The sequence below is a fragment of the Panulirus ornatus genome, chromosome 49 (genome assembly GCF_036320965.1).
Source record: "Panulirus ornatus isolate Po-2019 chromosome 49, ASM3632096v1, whole genome shotgun sequence".
Taxonomy (NCBI): domain Eukaryota; kingdom Metazoa; phylum Arthropoda; class Malacostraca; order Decapoda; family Palinuridae; genus Panulirus; species Panulirus ornatus.
Window position 1 is genome coordinate 12,236,296 of NC_092272.1, and position 20,324 is coordinate 12,256,619.

The window sequence follows — 20,324 nt, forward strand, 5'->3', positions numbered from 1 at the left end:
GTCTGTGACTGGAGCCTCAATCATTCAAAAAAGGAATGAAAGACAGATTGATTGGCATTTGAAATTGAAAAGATGGAAGGACTGGAGGAAGTGGGATGATTTAGATACCTAGGAATTGATATAGTAGTCACTGGAACCATGAAAGCTTAAGTGAGCCATATGATGAGTGAGAGGGCTAAGATCCTGGATGTATTGAGATGTGAGTGAAAAGAGAGGTAATTTTCTATGAAGGCAAAGATGGCAATGTTTGATGGTATAGTTGTTCCAATTGTCTTATGTGGATATGAGGTCTGGGCTTTAGATAAATAAGTATGAAAGAGGGTGGATGTGTTATAAATTAATTGTTTGAGAACAGTGCTATAGGTAGAGGGTTAATCAAAGAAGAGAAGATAGAGTATGTGATGGGCTTGATAAAGGAGTATGTATGAGAGAGCTGGGGAAGGTGTGTTGAAGAGGTTTGGACATACAGAGTGGATGAGTGCAGAGAGGTTATGTTGTAAGTGGAGGGGACAAGGAAAAGACGGAAACCAAACAGGAAGTGGAAGGATGTGAAAGACACTTGGAGTGTTCAGAGCCTGAACATGCAGGAGGATGTGAGGTTTGCAAGGGATACAGGGAATTGCAGTGATATGGCATACATCCTATCAGTGAGTTGAACCAGGGCATATGAAGCAGTTAGGGGAAAACACAGGAAAATGTGGAGCCTGATTGTGAATAGGAGGTTCTGGCTTTGGTGCATATATGACAGCTAATGAGTGGACCTGAGCAAATGAGGCCATTTATTTTCTTTACCTGTTACTACCTTGCTACAGCAGGAAACAGCAAACAAGTATGAAAAATAGCTTTCAGCATGTCAGTTCTAAAAATCTATTGTGATCTCTGTATGCTGGATTTTATCAGATTTTCTGAAAGATATATCTGTTAGGTTGCTATAAAGAACATGATTTTCTAAATGATATAAGATCTTGTCATGATGAAAAATTGCTCATATTCCCCATTTCTGCTGTTCTACTACCATGCACATGAAATACACCAGGTGTACTATCAGGTGTATTTAGTAATATATACAATATTCATGTAAGTATTTTTGTCAGAAACGAATATAATTCACAGGGACCCTCATTCTGATATCAGTCTTTTTCCCAGCTTCACAAATTATTATATAATGAGAGGGCAAAGTACATGGGATGCTTCTGCAAGCATTAAAGGTGACATGTGAATGGGTTAAAGGGAAAAATCCCCATTCAAAAGCTTATACAAAAGAATTCCTGTAGAGTGTCCAAAAAAAAAATTGGGAGATAAGGCACATTGTTAAGAAAAATAAAAGATATTTGGGCCTTAAAGAAAAATTATAAAACATAGGGTGAATGAGTTGGAAATTAAATGTCTGTGGTGTAATGAGATTTGATTGATACGAAATGATAGGAAAAGAGAGAGGTTTGGTATTAAGAGGAGTGTGTTTGAAACAGTTGAGGAGTGTGTGCTGAAATGGTTTGGAAATATGGGGAGGATGAGAGAGGAAAGTATGACTAAGAAGGTATACACTTAAGAAATGAAAGGAACAAGGAAAAGGAAGAAAGTAAGAAGGAGGAAGGATGGAGTGAAAGATGCTTTGTTGGCTTGGGGCCTGAAGATGGAGGATTGTGCAAAGCATGCAAAGGATGAGTGAATTTGAGCAGTGTAGTTACAGGGAACATTGTGCTATCAAAGTGCTAACTGGGGCATATGAAGCAGAGGGGGGAACCATAGAAAGGTCTGTGGGGCTTGATTGTGGATAGAGGGTTTCAGTTTTGATGCATTATACATGACAGCTAGGGAACGGATATGAGCAAATGAAGCTATTTCTTTGTTTGTTCTTGGCATCACCTCACTAACAAGGGAAATGGCATACGTGAATGAAAGAAAATAAAAAAGAAAAGCACAGATCAGTAATGGTCACTTCCTGCTAGAATATGTACAGCATAAACTTCAAAGGGGTTGTGTTAGATTTTCAAGATGTATCATTGTTCTAGAGGAAAAATTACAGAAAAACTGAATATCAGAAAAAAATGACATTGTAAATTTCTGTTAGGCAAGATGTATGGTTACTCTGGCTGAGACTGGGTCTGTTCAGTTTGATCGGAAGGTTTTACTCATTCATGAATCAGCTGAAAAGGGTGACTAGGCAAGATGTATGGTTACTCTGGTTGAGACTGGGTCTGTTCAGTTTGATCGGAAGGTTTTATTCATTCATGAATCAGCTGAAAAGGGTGAGTGAAGAGTGCTTCCGTGCAGATATTTGCTGAGGTGATGTAATCTAGACCCCAACTTTCTCCCAAGGAGTATCTCATTGCTTAGTGAACACTGCTTCAGAAATAAAAGGTTTAATAGATTTCAACAGTACCTCAGAAATGAAAGGTTTATTAGCTTTCAAAACCCTTAATTTAAAACCCATACTTTCTACTGGACCTGTTTGTATCTCATATAATTATCTCAAAAGGTTCATCTTAACTGTTCTGTATTGGAGTTTCAGTCATGGTCCTTCTGGTTGCTTCTAAAACGTTTATTGCCTTTTAATAGAAAGAAATACCAAGAAATTCAAACAGCAATAGAGCTGTGGGTCCTATTGAGGAATTTTGTGATAGTGGAAGATATCAGAAATTTACAGATTATTGAGGTAAGAGTAGAGGGCATACAGGTGTTACAAAATGAATTACCTGCAAACTTTTCATTTAACCAAGGAGGCACTGATGTCATTTGGTAGGGAATTAATGCTATTTTAATTTTTTTTTTGTGTGAGGAGAATTAGTGAATTGCACACTTTGTCTTGACACAAGAATTTTCTTTTCTTTAATTACAGTCCCTTCTAGGTTGAGGAAAATCCAAGCCCCAAATTTTTGGCAAAGAGTGGAACAGTTGAGGACAGAAACAAGCCTGTTTTTATCAAATCTTGGAAGACTTCATCTTGAGAGAATCATGCCCCATGCCTAGCTAAATTTCTTAGAAACTTTCTGTATTTTGCCATTATTGAGGTGACCATTCATTCATGCAACCTTGGAACCTTGAAACCCTTTTTGGTAAAGATTAGGGGCAAGTATGTTGTCTGTGAGGGATGAGAGGGCTTGGGAAGTGTGTCAGTTGGTGTTTTGCTGATTATACAGTTTTAGTGGCCGATGCAAGTGAGAAACTGCAGAAGTTGGGGAATGAGTTTGGAAGAGTGTGTGAAAGGAGAAAGCTGAGAGTGAATTTGAATAAAAGCAAGGATATTAGGTTTTAGCAGGGTTGAGGGATATGTTTAGTTGGGGATCTGAGTTTGAATGGAGAAAAAGTGGAGGAAGTGAAGTGTTTTAGAGGGTGAAGGTTCTAGAGAATGTGTGGAAAGAGAGAACGTTATTCGGGAGGGCAAAAATGGTTATGTTTGAAGGAATAGTAATCTCAGCAATATTATATGGATGCAAGGCATAGGCTATCAAAAAAGCTTTGCAGAAGAGAGTGGATGTGCTGAAAGTGAATTGTTTAAGAACAGTATGTGGTGAGATGTTTTGATTGAGTAAATAATGAAAGGGTAAGAGAAATGTTTAGTGATGAAAAGATGTGGTTGAGAGAGCAGAAGAGGACATGCTGAAATGGTTTGTACATGTTAAGAGAGTGGGTGAGGAAAAGTTGACAAAGAGATTACATGTGTCAGAAGTTGAGGGAACAAGGAGAACAGGAGACCAAATTGGATATGGAAGGATGGAGTGAAAAAGATTTTGAGCTGTTGGGGCCTGAATGTGCAGGAGGATGAAAGGCATACATGTGACAAAGTGAATTGGAATGATTTGTTATAATGGGGTCGATGCGTTTTCAGTGAACTGAACCAGGGCATGTAAAGCATCTTGGGTTAAACCATGAAAAGGTGTGTGGGACTTGCTTGTGGATAGGGAGCTATGGTTTTGGGCCATTACACATGACAGCTAGTGAATGGATGTGATTGGATGTGTCCTTTCTTTGTCTGTTCCTGGTGCTTCTTCACTAATATGGGAAATGACAATCAAGTATGAAAGGAGAAGATATTAAGAAGCTAATTTTATTGACTTACCTTGGATTTTATATTAGAGTTCTTGATGTGAGGAATGTTCCTTTCTGCCTTCGTCTTCCTCAGACTTCATGTAGGAGGAAATAAAAAAGCGGGATCTTTAGCATACTCCTCCTGCCTTTATCAGATAGTATTTTAGTTCATATATTGTGTAGCTTTGGGGATTTCTCCTTTCGAATAGTCCAGTTTGCCTCCAAATGACCATTGAAGGTATTTATTTTTGGTTGTAACTTTAGTTTTCTTTCTTTAAAGTTTTCTATCATCCTTTCTCTTTCAAGTAGGTGTGCTGTCTTGCTTAAAGGACTTATTGCAGGGGAAAGAGGTGCAAGTTAAGATAACTGAAAAACTTTTCTCTCCTAAGCAGTGCCATATCAGCATTTTTACCTGGTATTCTTACCCTACCCCTCCTCTCTCTTTCTTCAAAAGACCTTTATACTGTCTCTGACTGATTTTAGGTTGATGTCTGCAATTTACTCATTTTTAGCTGCTGGCAGCTAGAAAGAGAAGGCTAATGATTTCTTCTCTGTGGTTGTCTCTAGTTGGCAGAAGGCTGGCCTGAAACAAGCATGCTGTCATTGCATGGTTGAATGGACTGCAAGGGTGGGAAAGGCCACCACTTCCTCATCAGAAAAGCTGAGGATTGGGAAGTCCTAACCCTGATTTTCCAAGGGAATACCATAGAGAGTCTCTCATGCTTACAGAAGAGAAAGAGTTTCTCTGTTTTTATAGATTCATTATAATTAGTTTTGACAACAGTTTTATAGTTTTTTATTATCATGAACTTTCTCATTCACTGGGAATGGATTAAGTGAATGTAGACATGCATCTTTTGTGAAAGGTCACTTACCAGAAATTACATTGATTATTCACATTTTCATTTGTACAACTGTACAGTCAGTGCAACTATCCAGTCATATGATGACATGTATATACTGGCATGCTTCCACATGTATTGTATGAAGTCACTTTTTTATGAGTTTTCCATATTATACGTAAAGAAATTGAGTAAGCATTTTATAACTTTTAGTTCTTTCATTTATCTATTCTTTCTCAGGGTGATGCACTTGAAACCTGTCTTCAGTATTATGAACATGAGTTGATGGATCTTGCTGTGCAATGTCCAGCAGTTGTAGTGTGCAGATGTTCACCAACTCAGGTATTTTCAAACATTCTTAAGTTTCAGTTTGCATTTAACGTCAATACTCATTTTTAGTTTAGATGTGTAATTATTGGTAATCACTTATTTGTATACACTTTTGGGGTCCAAGCTCATGAACATTTTCATCTGTCATGCAGTTTCTTAAGTGTCTTTGTGCTGTTTGCATTAATCATGATTGATTCATTTTATTCCATTCTTCCACTACTCTTTTACTATATAAGTACTCATTCATATCTTTTTTAGCATTTCATTATTATTTTCACATTATGTCCTCTGGCTCTGTCCCTGCACCTCTTGAAGAATTATTCACTGTCCATGTCATGGATCTCTTTTAAAAACCCAGAGGTTTTGACAAGATTACCCTCACTCTTCTCTCTTCCAAGTTGGGCAAATTTAAGGCTGTAGGCTTTTCATTGTACTTCACTTCTTTTGAGAGTGGAAATATCTTTTTCTCTTTCCTCTGGACCATCTCTGTTAGCTCATTTCCCCTTCTTTGCCAAACTTGAGAAGCACAAACTAGTTTTGGCCTTATGTAAGATATGAACATATTACTAAATGATTCTGATTATCACTGTACCCTTTGCAAATTTCACATGTTTATGTGCAGTTTTGAAGAATGAATGTTATGTTGATTTTTGTATAAGAAAAATTTGAATATTGTGAAAATTTCATTTTTGTTACAATTCATTGATCTTAAGTCTGTGATTTAACGGTAATAATAGAAATTGTTAATGGTTTGGAGTCAGATATTTTATTTTAGAAAGGTCTCTTTTATTTTGTTTTCTTTATCACTCATGATTCTGTGCTTAGATTTCTCATGTATCATAAATGTTTCAAAAAGTTTGTGCTTAATCCTTAATGAAGTGGAACCTGAATATTACATATACCAGCATTTTAAAGGAGTATTTTTTTGAACTTCTTGGATTGTTAGGTCAAACCTTTGTTGGAGGACCCATAATTAGTGATATATTGATCTGGAATACAAAGCAAAAGTTCTCACCATATGTATTATTACTTTTGAAAAGAAGGAACAGAGAAAGGAAGCAAAGTGAAGATATTTCCTGTAAGACCCAGTCATCTCTTTCTGACGCTATCTATCTAATGCAGGAAACAGTGAATGAAAATGAAAAATTATCATAAAAGAGAGATAGAAACTGTTCAGTTGTTTATATTACCTCCTCTTACTTGGAGTGTTTTACTTATCACAGAAACTCATTTGGCTTCATACTAACTTTTGATCTGTTATCCATCATTGTCAGAATTATTTTGAAATTTATGATAAAGCTCATGATAAAATTACATTAATTGTATGTAATAAACGTCCTTTCTTGTGGCAGAAAGCTGCTGTTGTACGTCTTATACAGCGTCACACTAAAAAACGCACTGCAGCGGTAGGAGATGGAGGCAACGATGTGTCAATGATTCAAGCTGCAGATGCTGGTATTGGCATAGTTGGCAAGGTATGATTTTGTTTCTGAAAAAAGTAATTATGGATATATAGTCATACAAAAAATATCGTTTTAGTTGAAGAGTGCTAAGGTAGAAAGGTATCATTATCATTGCATCATTATCTAAGGAACAGTGCTATATTGTGAAAAGTTTATTATGTGATTACCTATATCTGTAGGTAGTAATAAGTAGGCAGCCAATGACCAGGGAGATATATTATCAGTCTACCTGCCTGGGTATTGGGAGGGTTACTGACATCTGTATAATGAGCTAACACTTCATTGGATGTCAAGTTGCACTCCTCTGACCCAGGTAGCTGTCTTTTCTGTCTGCCTCACTAACACATGGACAGCTGGCATTCTGTGCACAAACGGTCAGTCTATCCTCGTCATACATAACACTTGACAAAACTTAACTCACATAGCATTCCTTATAACTTTAGTTTTTCCTGTGGTGAGCACTATGTGCTAGCCCTGCCTTTTGGCAAAATGGTAGGAGCAGTAGATAGAAGTAGTAGGCAGGAACATTTAGGGGGGAGCATTAGGTAGTAGTAGTTTGTAGGAGCATTAGATAGTGGTAGTCATAAGGAAGATTAGGTAGGAGCCTCAGCAAACACTGAACCAGAGTTGCCTTCTGCCAATGGCCTGTTAAGGGTGAGGCACTCAAGGCTGAGAAGCAGCAATGGAGTTCACTTGTTATGGTGACTGTATTGCTGTGGCCACCCCTTTGAAGGAGTTCCATGTGTAACAGGCATCAGAGATACAGATAGATAGACCTATTTCTGCAGTAGGGGAAAGTGGTTTTACTGTCATGGGGCCTAGTCTCAAAAACTTTCTTTAATGTATAGTCTTTAAAATTAATTTATGGTCTGCATTTACAGCCTCCTCTCTCAGCTTGTACCCTGTATCCACAACTTTTTCCAAGTAAAAGTACAGTAAACCTCCATTACATGTTTTCCTGAAATAGGTTTCTTTGAGTCAATGTAGAATTAAGGGAAGCACTTTTAAAAGTTGTCAGAACCTATGAAAACCTTACCATATTGAAACTGGGAGGGAATGTATTGACTTTGGAAAAGTTTGTAACTGTATCATGAAATTAGGATAAACAGAACAGAACTTAGAAAACCTTATGTGACTTCCCTTAGTTACCTAATGTGCTCTATTATTGATGTTATATGGGTAAAAGATCCATTACTTGTAGTTGTTTCTATGATTTTCCTAAAGTGGAACTTTTCTAAACCTTAGAATAATAGTACTTTAAGTAAGAAGGAGAAGAATGCTTAATACTCAGCCAATCTTATAAGTGACTTTGAATCTGAAAGCTTTGGCAAAATTATTTGGAATCATATTCCAACCACTAAAGGCCATCTCTTGAGTAACACCAAGTTTTCACAACACATGCTGAAATATGAGATATCTTAGTAGATACTGGTATCGCTCACTGAGGTGGATAAATTCACTGTGCAAGTGCCATTTTTATATCAAAAGCTTTTGATTGGTTGTGGCATTGGGATCAAGTCTCCAAGCTTCCCTCTTTTGACTCCCCTCCCATATATATCCCCCCCCCCCCACATATCTAGTATCCTCTTTGGCCAATCCATCTCCATAGTTGTTGATGGATCAGCCTCTCACCCTTTCCCTGCCAACAGTGGGGTCTCAGGTTCTTTTCTGGCTCCTACACTCTTCTTTTTATCTCTGGTTTCCTTTCTTCATATGATAATAAGATGCATTCATATGCTGATGACTCATTACTATAATCCTTCATTTCCTTTAATTCTGCTTCATCATCTCTCACTCAGTCTGCATCTCCTCTCAGCATGACTTCCTCTGTAATCTCATTCCTGGAGAGGATACCTCAGTGGGGTAGATGAAACCTGGTTAAGGTTAATGCCTCCAAAACTCAATCTCTGCCCATATCTTTCTCTCTCAAAAAGAAAAATCCTTCTCAAGCTTTCCTATTTTTTGTGATGTATTGATAATGCTGTCACTTAACACAGTGAATATACTTGTCATCACTATGACATCAGCCTTTCTTGGAAATCTCTCATAATGTAAATAGCTAAGTCTCCCTCAGAGAAACTGGAAGTCCTGTCCATATGTTGAAATTTCTTTTGTACTGAAGATTTGCTCCATTTATACATAGGATTTATCAGTCCTTGTATGGACTGCTACTCACATCTAGATGATTCAAGCTTTACATCCTTACTGGTGTTGATTTAGTGTCTTGGTATGCCTTCTTGTTGTCGTGGCATTCCAAGAGTGCTGAGTATTTTCCTTATCACATCACTCTCAAAACTTGATGTTATCATGCCTAGACTCCCTTATTCCTTATGCCTCACAGCATGACTTATTCTGTGGCTCTAAGCATTTTTCAGTAGCTTGTTCCCTTTCCGTCTTTACTCCTTTACTCCAGACGAAAAGGATTCTTAACTGTGGTTCGTGGGGAATTTATGTTGTAAGGTTGAGAACTGAAATTCCTTTTGCTGTTTAATTCATACTCAGCTACTTTTGTGCTTTGTAAGTTTTGCAGTGCTTCATATACCTTGTTTCAGTCCATAGACAGCATTTCTTCTCTTGTAAATGACATCATTCAACTTTATTCAGTGTATTCCTCTCTTTCTCTAGTATGTTCAGGCTCTGAACTCTCAAAATTGTATTCACTCCACCCTTCTGTCACTAATTTGATCTCCCCTTTCTTCTTGTCCCCTCCACTTCTGATACAAATATCCACTTTTTCAACCCCTTCTCACTTGTTCCCTCAATGCTTAATTTTGGAAGACTGGAAGAAGTGTTAGAGAAATACCTTCAGTATGCAGACTTAACAACCTTTTCTATTTCATTGATGACTGATATAGTTTGAGAGCAATCCAAACTCTGGGTTAAAAACAAATGGAACTAGTAAGTTTCAAGTAACCCTTACTTCTTGGAAAACAATTATGCCTTCTACACAGTTGAATGTAGGAGCCCACATAAATCACAAGAGACCATCAAGGAACTCTTTGTTTATCCTGGAAATCTGAAAACCCTTTTAGCAAGAAGTATTTCATTTTGGATTAAGACTGGTCTTGTTGGCTCAACCTGGTTTGTTTAATAGAGCCTGTGATGTCAAAATGTTGACTTCCCCTCTATTTTCTCTGGGGAGCCTTTCCATGGATAAGATTTATAAGAAGTCTCTGAAATTCTTAAACTTCTACCATATATCAAATGATTATTTACCCCTAATGCCATGAATCAACCTTTTGTGGTACTTGGTTCTCCTCCTTTGAGACATAAACATGCTAATGTGCCACACATCACTTTTAATATAACTTTTTTCCATAGTGTTTTGTAGGATAAAATTTTCTCTCTAACCCTACTCCTCCATGTTGGTATGCTTTCTCAGTTAGCAGGAAAGACATACCATAGAGAGAAAGATGACTTTTGAAAAATGAAAAACTGCTTATCTGTAAGGTGATGTTTCACAATCAGTTTTTCAGGTTGTGGTGTCCTTTCAACTTTCTGTTTCTTTTTAAAAAAGCTCACCTTAACCAGAGATAACTACCATTAGGTTGACATCCATGTTATTAGGATTATAGGCTACCAGCATAACTAGCAACTCGCCTAGCTGGATGATGATCATGTCACTCCTGAATGGAGATCGCTGATTGGCATGGGCATAAGCTAGGTTGAGCTGAAGGCTACAACTACTGAAGTATGGTAAGCAGGTGGTGATAGGCCTAAACTTCATCAGAAGGAGGGAAGTTGGACACTTCTAAACTTAGGGATCTTGCAGAATCTCATATCTTATGAAACACCTCCTCATAAAAGGAACAGCTTTTCATCCTTCAAAATTCATCTTTTTAAACATCAGTATACCTCCAGCATTTACGGTTACAGTACTTAGTCTGTACCTACCATCCATTACTCTTACACTAAGAATATTAAAATAATACTTCTTCAGATCCTTTCCAACAAGCCTTTTGCCTAGCTTCTTTTTATGACTTTTGATTAATCTGTTACTGCATTTTGTGAAGAACTATTTTTAGTCGCTGTCATCCAAACAGTTTAGAAACTTGAAGGCTGTTAGCAACACACTCATATATCTTCTCTCCTTCATGATGGGCATATTTACAGACCTTTATCATTCATTGTAAGCCTGCTATCTTATTTCACACACCATCTTTGTTGTCTTTTACATATAATGGGAGGCCAGGGGCATGATGGAATGTGAGAATGTGGAACTACACTTATAAAAGTTATATTAGTATCAAGATGGGAAAATGATACTTCCATGAATGAATTGTTTCGAAGAAATTCTGCATTGATAAACTTGGTGGTTGATGTTCGTTCACTTACCAGATGGTGATTGACTGATTAGTTTATACTGAACTGGATACACTGTGAATTTGATATTGATTTCAGACTCACATTTCTATGTTTTTTTTAAAGCCCTTTTATATATATATGATTCTTTTACTTGTCATTTATCTTTCCAGTTTTCTCATACATATGAATTACAAAACATGTAACACAAGAACTGGGAAATTTTTTGTTTGTGAAAACCTAATAGTTGCAAGTAATGGTTAACTTGGAAATATAGCAGGACATTCTTCAATTTCAGTGATTTTTTTTATTAGCCTTTAGACCTTGAAATGTAAATTATAAATATGAATTTTAGGAATTAAGTGTTTTGGAATTTAGGGTTTTTAAGGTTGTAGATAAGAATCTCTTATCCACAGGAAGGGAAGCAAGCCTCCTTAGCAGCTGACTTCAGTGTTGAACAATTCCAGCATATTGCAAGGCTGTGTCTTGTGCATGGTCGTAATTCTTACAAGCGCTCAGCAGCTCTCTCCCAGTTTGTTATGCATCGTGGCCTCATCATATCCACCATTCAAGCAATATTTTCATCAATATTCTACTTTTCCAGTGTTGCTTTGTATCAAGGATTCCTCATGGTTGGGTAAGTTTGGTTTCTGTTAATGCTAGAACAGTAATTCCCATACTGTTCAACACAGAATAATTGAATGATCCGGAAGTGGCATTTGATTTGATTTTACTTGTGTTTCTCTCAAAAATCATAAAAATTTCCTTGAAGAATTCTACATCTATGGTCTTACAAAACTTATTTGTTTTTAATGAATAAGTGCCAATAAAAAATGGAGAATGATGTATTTACCTACATATTTCAGGAAATATTTTCTCCTTTGAATGTGGTTACAGTATTGTCGAAACAATGAATGCTTCACTTTCACAGTAGTTTAACTTTTTGCCATTTCCTGCATAGTGAACTAGTATTAGCAACAGATGAAGAATGGCTTCAATTGCGTACTTCCTCTCTTTAGCTCTCATGAATAGGACACCAAATCCAGAGCCCTCTGACAGCTTCGTATGCCCCGGCTCAGCAAACTGATGCCACATTATTCATTGTATTGCTCTTAATTACTCTGTCTCTTGCATACCTCACAGTTTCAAGCATGTTCAGGCACCGGTCACTCAAAGCATCTTTCATTCCATCCTTCCATCTTGTTCACAGTTTCCCCCATCTCCATGTTCCACCCACTTCTGTCAAGTATTCCATCTTCATCGGCTTCTCACTTATCCTCTCCATATGACCAATCCATCTCAGCGAACCCTCTTAAGTTTTACTGGACATATACTTGTATTACTATCACAGCTATCTCTTCTATCTTGTTTCTTACTTGAATAACCTATCTCATGATACATAATGTTCTCAAGCATTTTATTTTCAATTTATCCAGCCTTTTCCATACATCTTTTTATTATATAGGGTCTACATCTAGCGTGCATATAACACTGTTGGGACTAGTGTACCATTTTACATAACTGTCTTTACCCTCTCAGACATTGACCTCTCTTACCACACACTTCTCAGTGCTCCAAGATCTTAAACCCTTGTGCGTTTCCATATCCACTCACAGGTGTCTAAAACATTCTGCTTCCTCTAGGCTCTCCTGTTAGATTTACTTTTCAACCAACCTCTCCTCCTCCCCTGCTAAACTTCACCTCACTTATATTCACATTTACTCTCAGATTTTCCCTTTCCCACACTCTCCTAAACTTGGACATCAGCTTATGCAATTTTTCAATTTAGTCAACCTTCAAGACCCCCACACCCTCCACAGCCAACAGACTGCAGATCTACTCCTCTCTCCAAGCCTTGCATTTGCCCCCAGTTCACTCTCCCCAGTATGCCTCACATCCTCCTGCATCTTCAGTCTCTGAATCTTCAAAGCATCTTTCACTCCATTCCTCCACCTCTTCCTATGTTTTCTCCTTTTCCTTGTTCTCTCCACTTCTGATATGTATACTGTTTTAGTCATTGTTTCCTTACTCATCATCTCCATATGTCCAAGCCATTTTAGCGTACAGTTTCACCTTTTTCATACAGTGCTCCACTTATTACCATCTCTCTCTCTTCTCCTATCATTTTTATTTGATTAGTTCTCTTTGTACCACATGCTGTCCTCTTACATTATTCTTTACACATTTTTTCTGATTCTCATTCCTTGCATCCATATGGCACTGACAGGACCACTGTCCCATCAAATATACTAATCTCAACCCTCAAAGATAGTGACCTTTCATTCCACATATTTCCCAATGTGCCTATGACATTTGCTCCCTCACCCACCATGTGTCCCACTTCAATTCCCAATTTCATTTACTTCCATTTCCACTTCCAAGTATATAAAACACTCAGCTTCCTCCAGATTCTCTCCATTCAAACTCACACTTCATATACCCTGTCGCTTTTCATTGTTGAACTTACTAACCTTGCTTTTGTTGACATTTACCTGCCAACTTTCTCCTTTCACACTCTTTCTTAAACTCAGGGCACCAACTTCTGCATTTTCTCACTCAAATTTGCTACTAGCACCTTGTTGCCAGTGAAGAATGACTGACTCACCCCCAGGCTCTCTCCAACAGACTCTATACCTTTGCCTCTATCCAGGAACCTTGGTTTCACTTCCTTCACCACCCCATCCGTAAACAGATTAAACAGCCAAGGTGACATCACACACCTCTGCCATAGGTCCACCTTTACCTTGAAATGTTCATCCTCTTCTCTTCCTGTTTGCATGCACTCCTTGCTTTCTTGATAAAAGCTCTTCACTGCCTTTAGGAGCTTTCTTCCCACAAAATATATATGTGACACCTTTCACATTTTGCCACTTCCCATATTAGTAAGGTAGTGCCAGGAATGAATAAAGGAATAGCCTCATCTGCTTACATACACACACTAGCTGTCATATGTAATGCAGAGACCAGAACCCCCATCCACAACCAGGCCCCACAGGCCTTTTCATGATTTCCCACAACTGCTTTGCATGTCCATTTTCAACTCATTGACAGCATATCATTCCCTGTAAACCACATCACTCCTGGTCATTCTATCCCATGCATGTCTCACAACCTGCTGCATGTTCAAGGTCCTGACCCTTCAAGTATAATAATAATGAATAATAATGATGATGATGGTGATGATGATGATGATAATAAGAAGAATGATAATGATGATAATAATGGTTTGATTGATTAAGTAATAAAAGGGTAAGAGAGACTTGTGGTAATAAAAAGAATGTGGATGAGAGAGCTGACAAGAGTGTGCAGAAATGGTTTGGACATATGGAAAGAATGAGTAAGAAGAAGTTGACAAAGAGGATATTTGTATCTGCAGTGGAGAGGACAAAGAAAAGGGGTAAACCAAATTGGAGGTAGAAGGATGAAGTAAAAAGAATTTTAAGATCAGGACCTGAACATGCAGGAGGGAGAAAGGCATTCATGGGATAGTGAATTGGAACAATGTGCTGTCAATAGACTGAACCAAGGCATGTGAAGCATCCAGGGGAAACCATGGGAAAGTCTGTGGGGCTTGGTTGTTGAAAAGGAGCTGTGGTTTTGGTGCATTGCACATGACAGCTAGAGAATGGATATGAGTAAATGCAACCTTTCTTCATCTGTTCCTGGCACTACCTTGCTAATGTGGGCAATGGCAATCAAGTATGAAAAAATAATAGTAATGGTAACAACAATGAACCAAGTCACATGAGGCTGTTGGAGAAAACCATGGAAAAGTCTGTTGGGCCTGATTGTGGATGGGGCCCTAGTTTCAGTGCATTTGGTATGACAGAAAGTGGGTATGGGTGAATATGGCCAATTCTTCATCTGTTCTTGGTGCTACCTCACAGAACACCAGAAATGCCAAACATGTTAAAGGAAACAGATAAACTAATATCAGTTATAATAATGATAATGATAATAATCATGATTATAATAATGATTTTTTTCATATTTGATAGTGATTCTTCTTATGCCATTGCTAAGTATCATTAGACCAACCAAACAGTGGCCTTATTGAGACACATTTCTTAACTAGTTGTTGTGTGTAATATAATGAAACCAGAATTTACCATCCAAAATCAGTCTCCACAATTTTTCATGACTATGGTCTTGACCACATCATATGCTCTGGTTTAGCCCATCAACATAGCACATCGCCCCCCATATACCATGTTAGTCCAGTTCTTTCCATCATATACCATGTTACTCCATTTCTTCCTATCACATGCAGGCCTGTTACTCTCACCCTTAAATACCCTAAGCCTCCTTCACTCCATCCTTGCATCTCATTTGTCTCTTCCTCTTTCTTCACTTAATCTTTCTTCACTTTTCCTCTCCATGTGTCCAAACCATTTCAGCACAACCTGGTTGGGTATCTCAGTCAGACTGCATTTACTACCACTTTTTGCTCTTGCCCTGTTATTCCTTACATGAATAGTCCACCTCACACCACATATCTTCCATAGGCATTTTTTTCTAATATATCACTCTCTTCCTTTCTCTTGCATTCAAGCCCAAGACTCACATTTCGCAACTCTGGCTGGACTTCTTTGCCTTCATACGTACCTGTCTTTGTCCTGTTAAGAACTGACCTCTCTTTTCACATGCCTCTTAATGCACCCAGGATGTTAATCCCTATAAGAACAAAAGTAGGAGCCAGTTGGAGCCAATTGATGATTTTATTCAAATAGTACCTTGTAAAGGTGGAAAAGGGTGAGCAGATATAAAAAAGATTGATGATAATGATATTAGTCTCGTATAGAAAATGATATTAATAGTCTTCTGTCTGTTTGTCTCTATCTTTGATGCCCATGTCCTACAGGAGCTCCCTCAAGGGGATGGTAATGGCAAAAGTCTTCATAACTTTTAGATTCCATTGCTGCTTCTTAGCCTTTAGTGCCACACCCTGTAACAGGCCACTGGCAGAAGGTAACTTTAGCACAGTGTTTTCGGAGGCTCCTACCCAATGTTCTTACCAAGTGCTTCTCCCTAATGTGTCTACCTAATATTCCTGCCTGATATTACAAACTACTATTATACTTATTTAATACTTATTCGCTGTCTTCCGCGTTTGCGAGGTAGTGCAAGGAAACAAACGAAACAGAACCTCTACCAATTGTTTCTTCCTAAAGCTCCTGTCTAACGTTCCTACCTACCACCTCAATTAATTGCTCCTACCATTTTGCCAAAAGACAGGGCTAGTACAAAGTGCTCACCGCAGGAAAATGTAGCGTTGCTAAGAATGAATTGTTTGTCTTAAGTGTTGTCAACTGTTGTTTGTGACAAGGAGAGTGTGTATGTTTGTGGACAGAATATCAGCAGTCCAGGTGTGGGTGAGGCAATAAGAAAAGACAACTATTTGGGTAAAAGGAGTATAAATTGACATCCACTGAAGTGCTGGCTCGCTATGCAGCCATCATTAGCCCTCTCAATACCTAGATGGGTGGCGCTGGTAATATACCTTCCTGGTGGATATCTTTCTACCAACTATTTCCTGTATATTAAAATACAGCCAGCAGCTGAAAATATATGTTTTTTTTTTTTTTTTTTTTTATACTTTGTCGCTGTCTCCCGCGTTTGCGAGGTAGCGCAAGGAAACAGACGAAAGAAATGGCCCAACCCCCCCCCATACACATGTACATACACACGTCCACACACGCAAATATACATACCTACACAGCTTTCCATGGTTTACCCCAGACGCTTCACATGCCTTGATTCAATCCACTGACAGCACGTCAAACCCTGTATACCACATCGCTCCAATTCACTCTATTCCTTGCCCTCCTTTCACCCTCCTGCATGTTCAGGCCCCGATCACACAAAATCTTTTTCACTCCATCTTTCCACCTCCAATTTGGTCTCCCTCTTCTCCTCGTTCCCTCCACCTCCGACACATATATCCTCTTGGTCAATCTTTCCTCACTCATTCTCTCCATGTGCCCAAACCATTTCAAAACACCCTCTTCTGCTCTCTCAACCACGCTCTTTTTATTTCCACACATCTCTCTTACCCTTACGTTACTTACTCGATCAAACCACCTCACACCACACATTGTCCTCAAACATCTCATTTCCAGCACATCCATCCTCCTGCGCACAACTCTATCCATAGCCCACGCCTCGCAACCATACAACATTGTTGGAACCACTATTCCTTCAAACATACCCATTTTTGCTTTCCGAGATAATGTTCTCGACTTCCACACATTTTTCAAGGCTCCCAAAATTTTCGCCCCCTCCCCCACCCTATGATCCACTTCCGCTTCCATGGTTCCATCCGCTGACAGATCCACTCCCAGATATCTAAAACACTTCACTTCCTCCAGTTTTTCTCCATTCAAACTCACCTCCCAATTGACTTGACCCTCAACCCTACTGTACCTAATAACCTTGCTCTTATTCACATTTACTCTTAACTTTCTTCTTCCACACACTTTACCAAACTCAGTCACCAGCTTCTGCAGTTTCTCACATGAATCAGCCACCAGCGCTGTATCATCAGCGAACAACAACTGACTCACTTCCCAAGCTCTCTCATCCCCAACAGACTTCATACTTGCCCCTCTTTCCAGGACTCTTGCATTTACCTCCCTAACAACCCCATCCATAAACAAATTAAACAACCATGGAGACATCACACACCCCTGCCGCAAACCTACATTCACTGAGAACCAATCACTTTCCTCTCTTCCTACACGTACACATGCCTGGAAAGAGGTAAATAGGGTGCGTAAGACAAGGGAGCAAATGGGAACTTCAGTGAAGGGCGTAAATGGGGAGGTGATAACAAGTAGTGGTGATGTGAGAAGGAGATGGAATGAGTATTTTGAAGGTTTGTTGAATGTGTCTGATGACAGAGTGGCAGATATAGGGTGTTTTGGTCGAGGTGGTGTGCAAAGTGAGAGGGTTAGGGAAAATGATTTGGTAAACCGAGAAGAGGTAGTAAAAGCTTTGCGGAAGATGAAAGCCGGCAAGGCAGCAGGTTTGGATGGTATTGCAGTGGAATTTATTAAAAAAGGGGGTGACTGTATTGTTGACTGGTTGGTAAGGTTATTTAATGTATGTATGACTCATGGTGAGGTGCCTGAGGATTGGCGGAATGCGTGCATAGTGCCATTGTACAGAGGCAAAGGGGATAAGAGTGAGTGCTCAAATTACAGAGGTATAAGTTTGTTGAGTATTCCTGGTAAATTATATGGGAGGGTATTGATTGAGAGGGTGAAGGCATGTACAGAGCATCAGATTGGGGAAGAGCAGTGCGGTTTCAGAAGTGGTAGAGGATGTGTGGATCAGGTGTTTGCTTTGAAGAATGTATGTGAGAAATACTTAGAAAAGCAAATGGATTTGTATGTAGCATTTATGGATCTGGAGAAGGCATATGATAGAGTTGATAGAGATGCTCTGTGGAAGGTATTAAGAATATATGGTGTGGGAGGCAAGTTGTTAGAAGCAGTGAAAAGTTTTTATCGAGGATGTAAGGCATGTGTACGTGTAGGAAGAGAGGAAAATATATGTCAGTTTACAAAATAATATAATAAATGCTAATAAAGAAGAGGGAGTGAATTAACTAAAAAACATGATTACTTAAATTGTACAGCCTTACAATAGTGTTTTTATCTTTACATTGTTGCAGTTAAAAGGAAAAATTTATCACCTTGTTTTGTTCAGTAATCTAGCACTAAACAGTCCTCAATTAAAACAGATACTGTAATCATGCTTGGGGTACATGTGATATATAATCTTTTTAAAGATGTGATTGTTGTTACTGGACTCCACCAGTTCAAGGCTGTGTCATTAGGAGTACAGTCTCATTCAAGAACTTCTCTGGAAGTAGTTCAGCCTTGGGCAGCAGGAGCCTTAATTAGAAAGGTCCTGGTTAATAAAAGGACTCTTTCATACAAATTCATCTTGGGGTGATTGTAGATAAAAGAGGTGATTTCTTTAACTTTTAATATTTCTATTTCTTACAGATATGCTACCTTTTACACGAACTTCCCTGTGTTTTCTCTGGTCCTCGATCAGGATGTGTCCCCAAATATAGCTCTCACATACCCTGAGCTGTATAAAGACCTCACTAAAGGAAGGTCTTTGTCCTACAAGACCTTCTTTGTTTGGGTGCTAATTAGTATGTACCAAGGTAGGTAATAGTTATGTCAAAAGTACGTCTGCTACATTCTTGGCCTTAGAAACTTTTTCAGGTACAGGGACAAAGTAAGGGGCTGTCAGGACTCTCCTGACATAAGATTTATTTTCTCTTAAACGTATAATATAAGGAAAGATATGCCAGATGTATTTATCTTTGTGCTTGTATTTCTCTTTTTATATATATTTTCTTACCTGTAATCCCCTTTCTATCCTGTTCTTTTTCATATTTATACAGGTTAACTGTCCCAAATCTCTAAACTATCTTAACATAAAGTATCTTATTCCTGTACCTGAATGTCCCTTATAAAGCTTTTTCATTTTATCTAGCTCATGTTTCTGTCAATTTGTCCTACATTAGTGTCTCTCAGACACATATCCATCAGAATTTTGGTCATTACCCCTTTTTTTTTTTAGAGTTACTTAGGTTTGCATCTTAATTGTATTTTTTTCCCTGGATAATTTCACTTTTATTGCATAGTGTTCTTCATTTGATTCCAGTCATGTCCATGCTCTTCATTTCAGCTAAGCAGCAGAATGATTCCAGTATCCTCAGGATTTTTTTGTTTGAACCTACTTTGATGTCATCCTGCTAATTTAATGCTTTGCTAAACATAAGGAAAATCAAAAGAAAGAAAGTGTAGATGATGAACACTGCTTTCAGCAATTGACAAGATTTTCAAGTTGTCTTTCTTTGTATCTTCATTCTTCTGACTTCATACTAACCATACTTTTTATAAGAAAAAATTTATCTATGGTGCTTCCTTTTTCTTGCAGGATTCACTATTTTAAGAAAAAGCAAAATAGCTTCATCTAGAGTTTTGTAAAAACTCTTTTCAGCAGATCAGCCTCATTTGAAACCTAAATCACTTCTGATTTTTAAATGTTGGAACAGAAGAAGCTAAGCAAGGAGCACTCATCTTTCTCAAAGGTTCAGAATAGGGTTGATGTAACCAAGAGGAGAAAAATAGATAGCGTATTTGGTGAGAGGAACCTGGATGTTCTAGCTCTGACAAAAACAAAACCAAAGGAGAAGGAGAAAGAATGAATTGGAAATGTCTTAAAGGTGAAGTCGGTTGTTTGTGTGATGGTAAAAACTAAGTAAGGGGTAGCACTGCTGCTGAAGGTAGAATTGTGGTAGTATATGAAAGAGTGCAAGGAAGTGAGCTTCAAA

At 38.3% G+C, this 20,324-nt stretch overlaps 1 protein-coding gene across 2 annotated transcripts in view; it reads left to right on the forward strand.

Moving 5' to 3' along the window:
- LOC139764408 (probable phospholipid-transporting ATPase IIB) overlaps positions 1-20,324 on the forward strand; it is a 92,457-nt gene that overhangs the window by 54,051 nt on the left and 18,082 nt on the right. For both annotated transcript variants that reach the window (XR_011716369.1, XM_071690969.1), the window contains exons 13-16: positions 5,112-5,213; positions 6,554-6,676; positions 11,383-11,603; positions 18,979-19,145. Coding sequence is in view for 1 of the 2 variants with exons in the window: in XM_071690969.1 (XP_071547070.1) it covers positions 5,112-5,213; positions 6,554-6,676; positions 11,383-11,603; positions 18,979-19,145 (613 nt within the window). In the remaining variant the exon portion in view is untranslated. The remainder of the gene's footprint in view (positions 1-5,111; positions 5,214-6,553; positions 6,677-11,382; positions 11,604-18,978; positions 19,146-20,324) is intronic.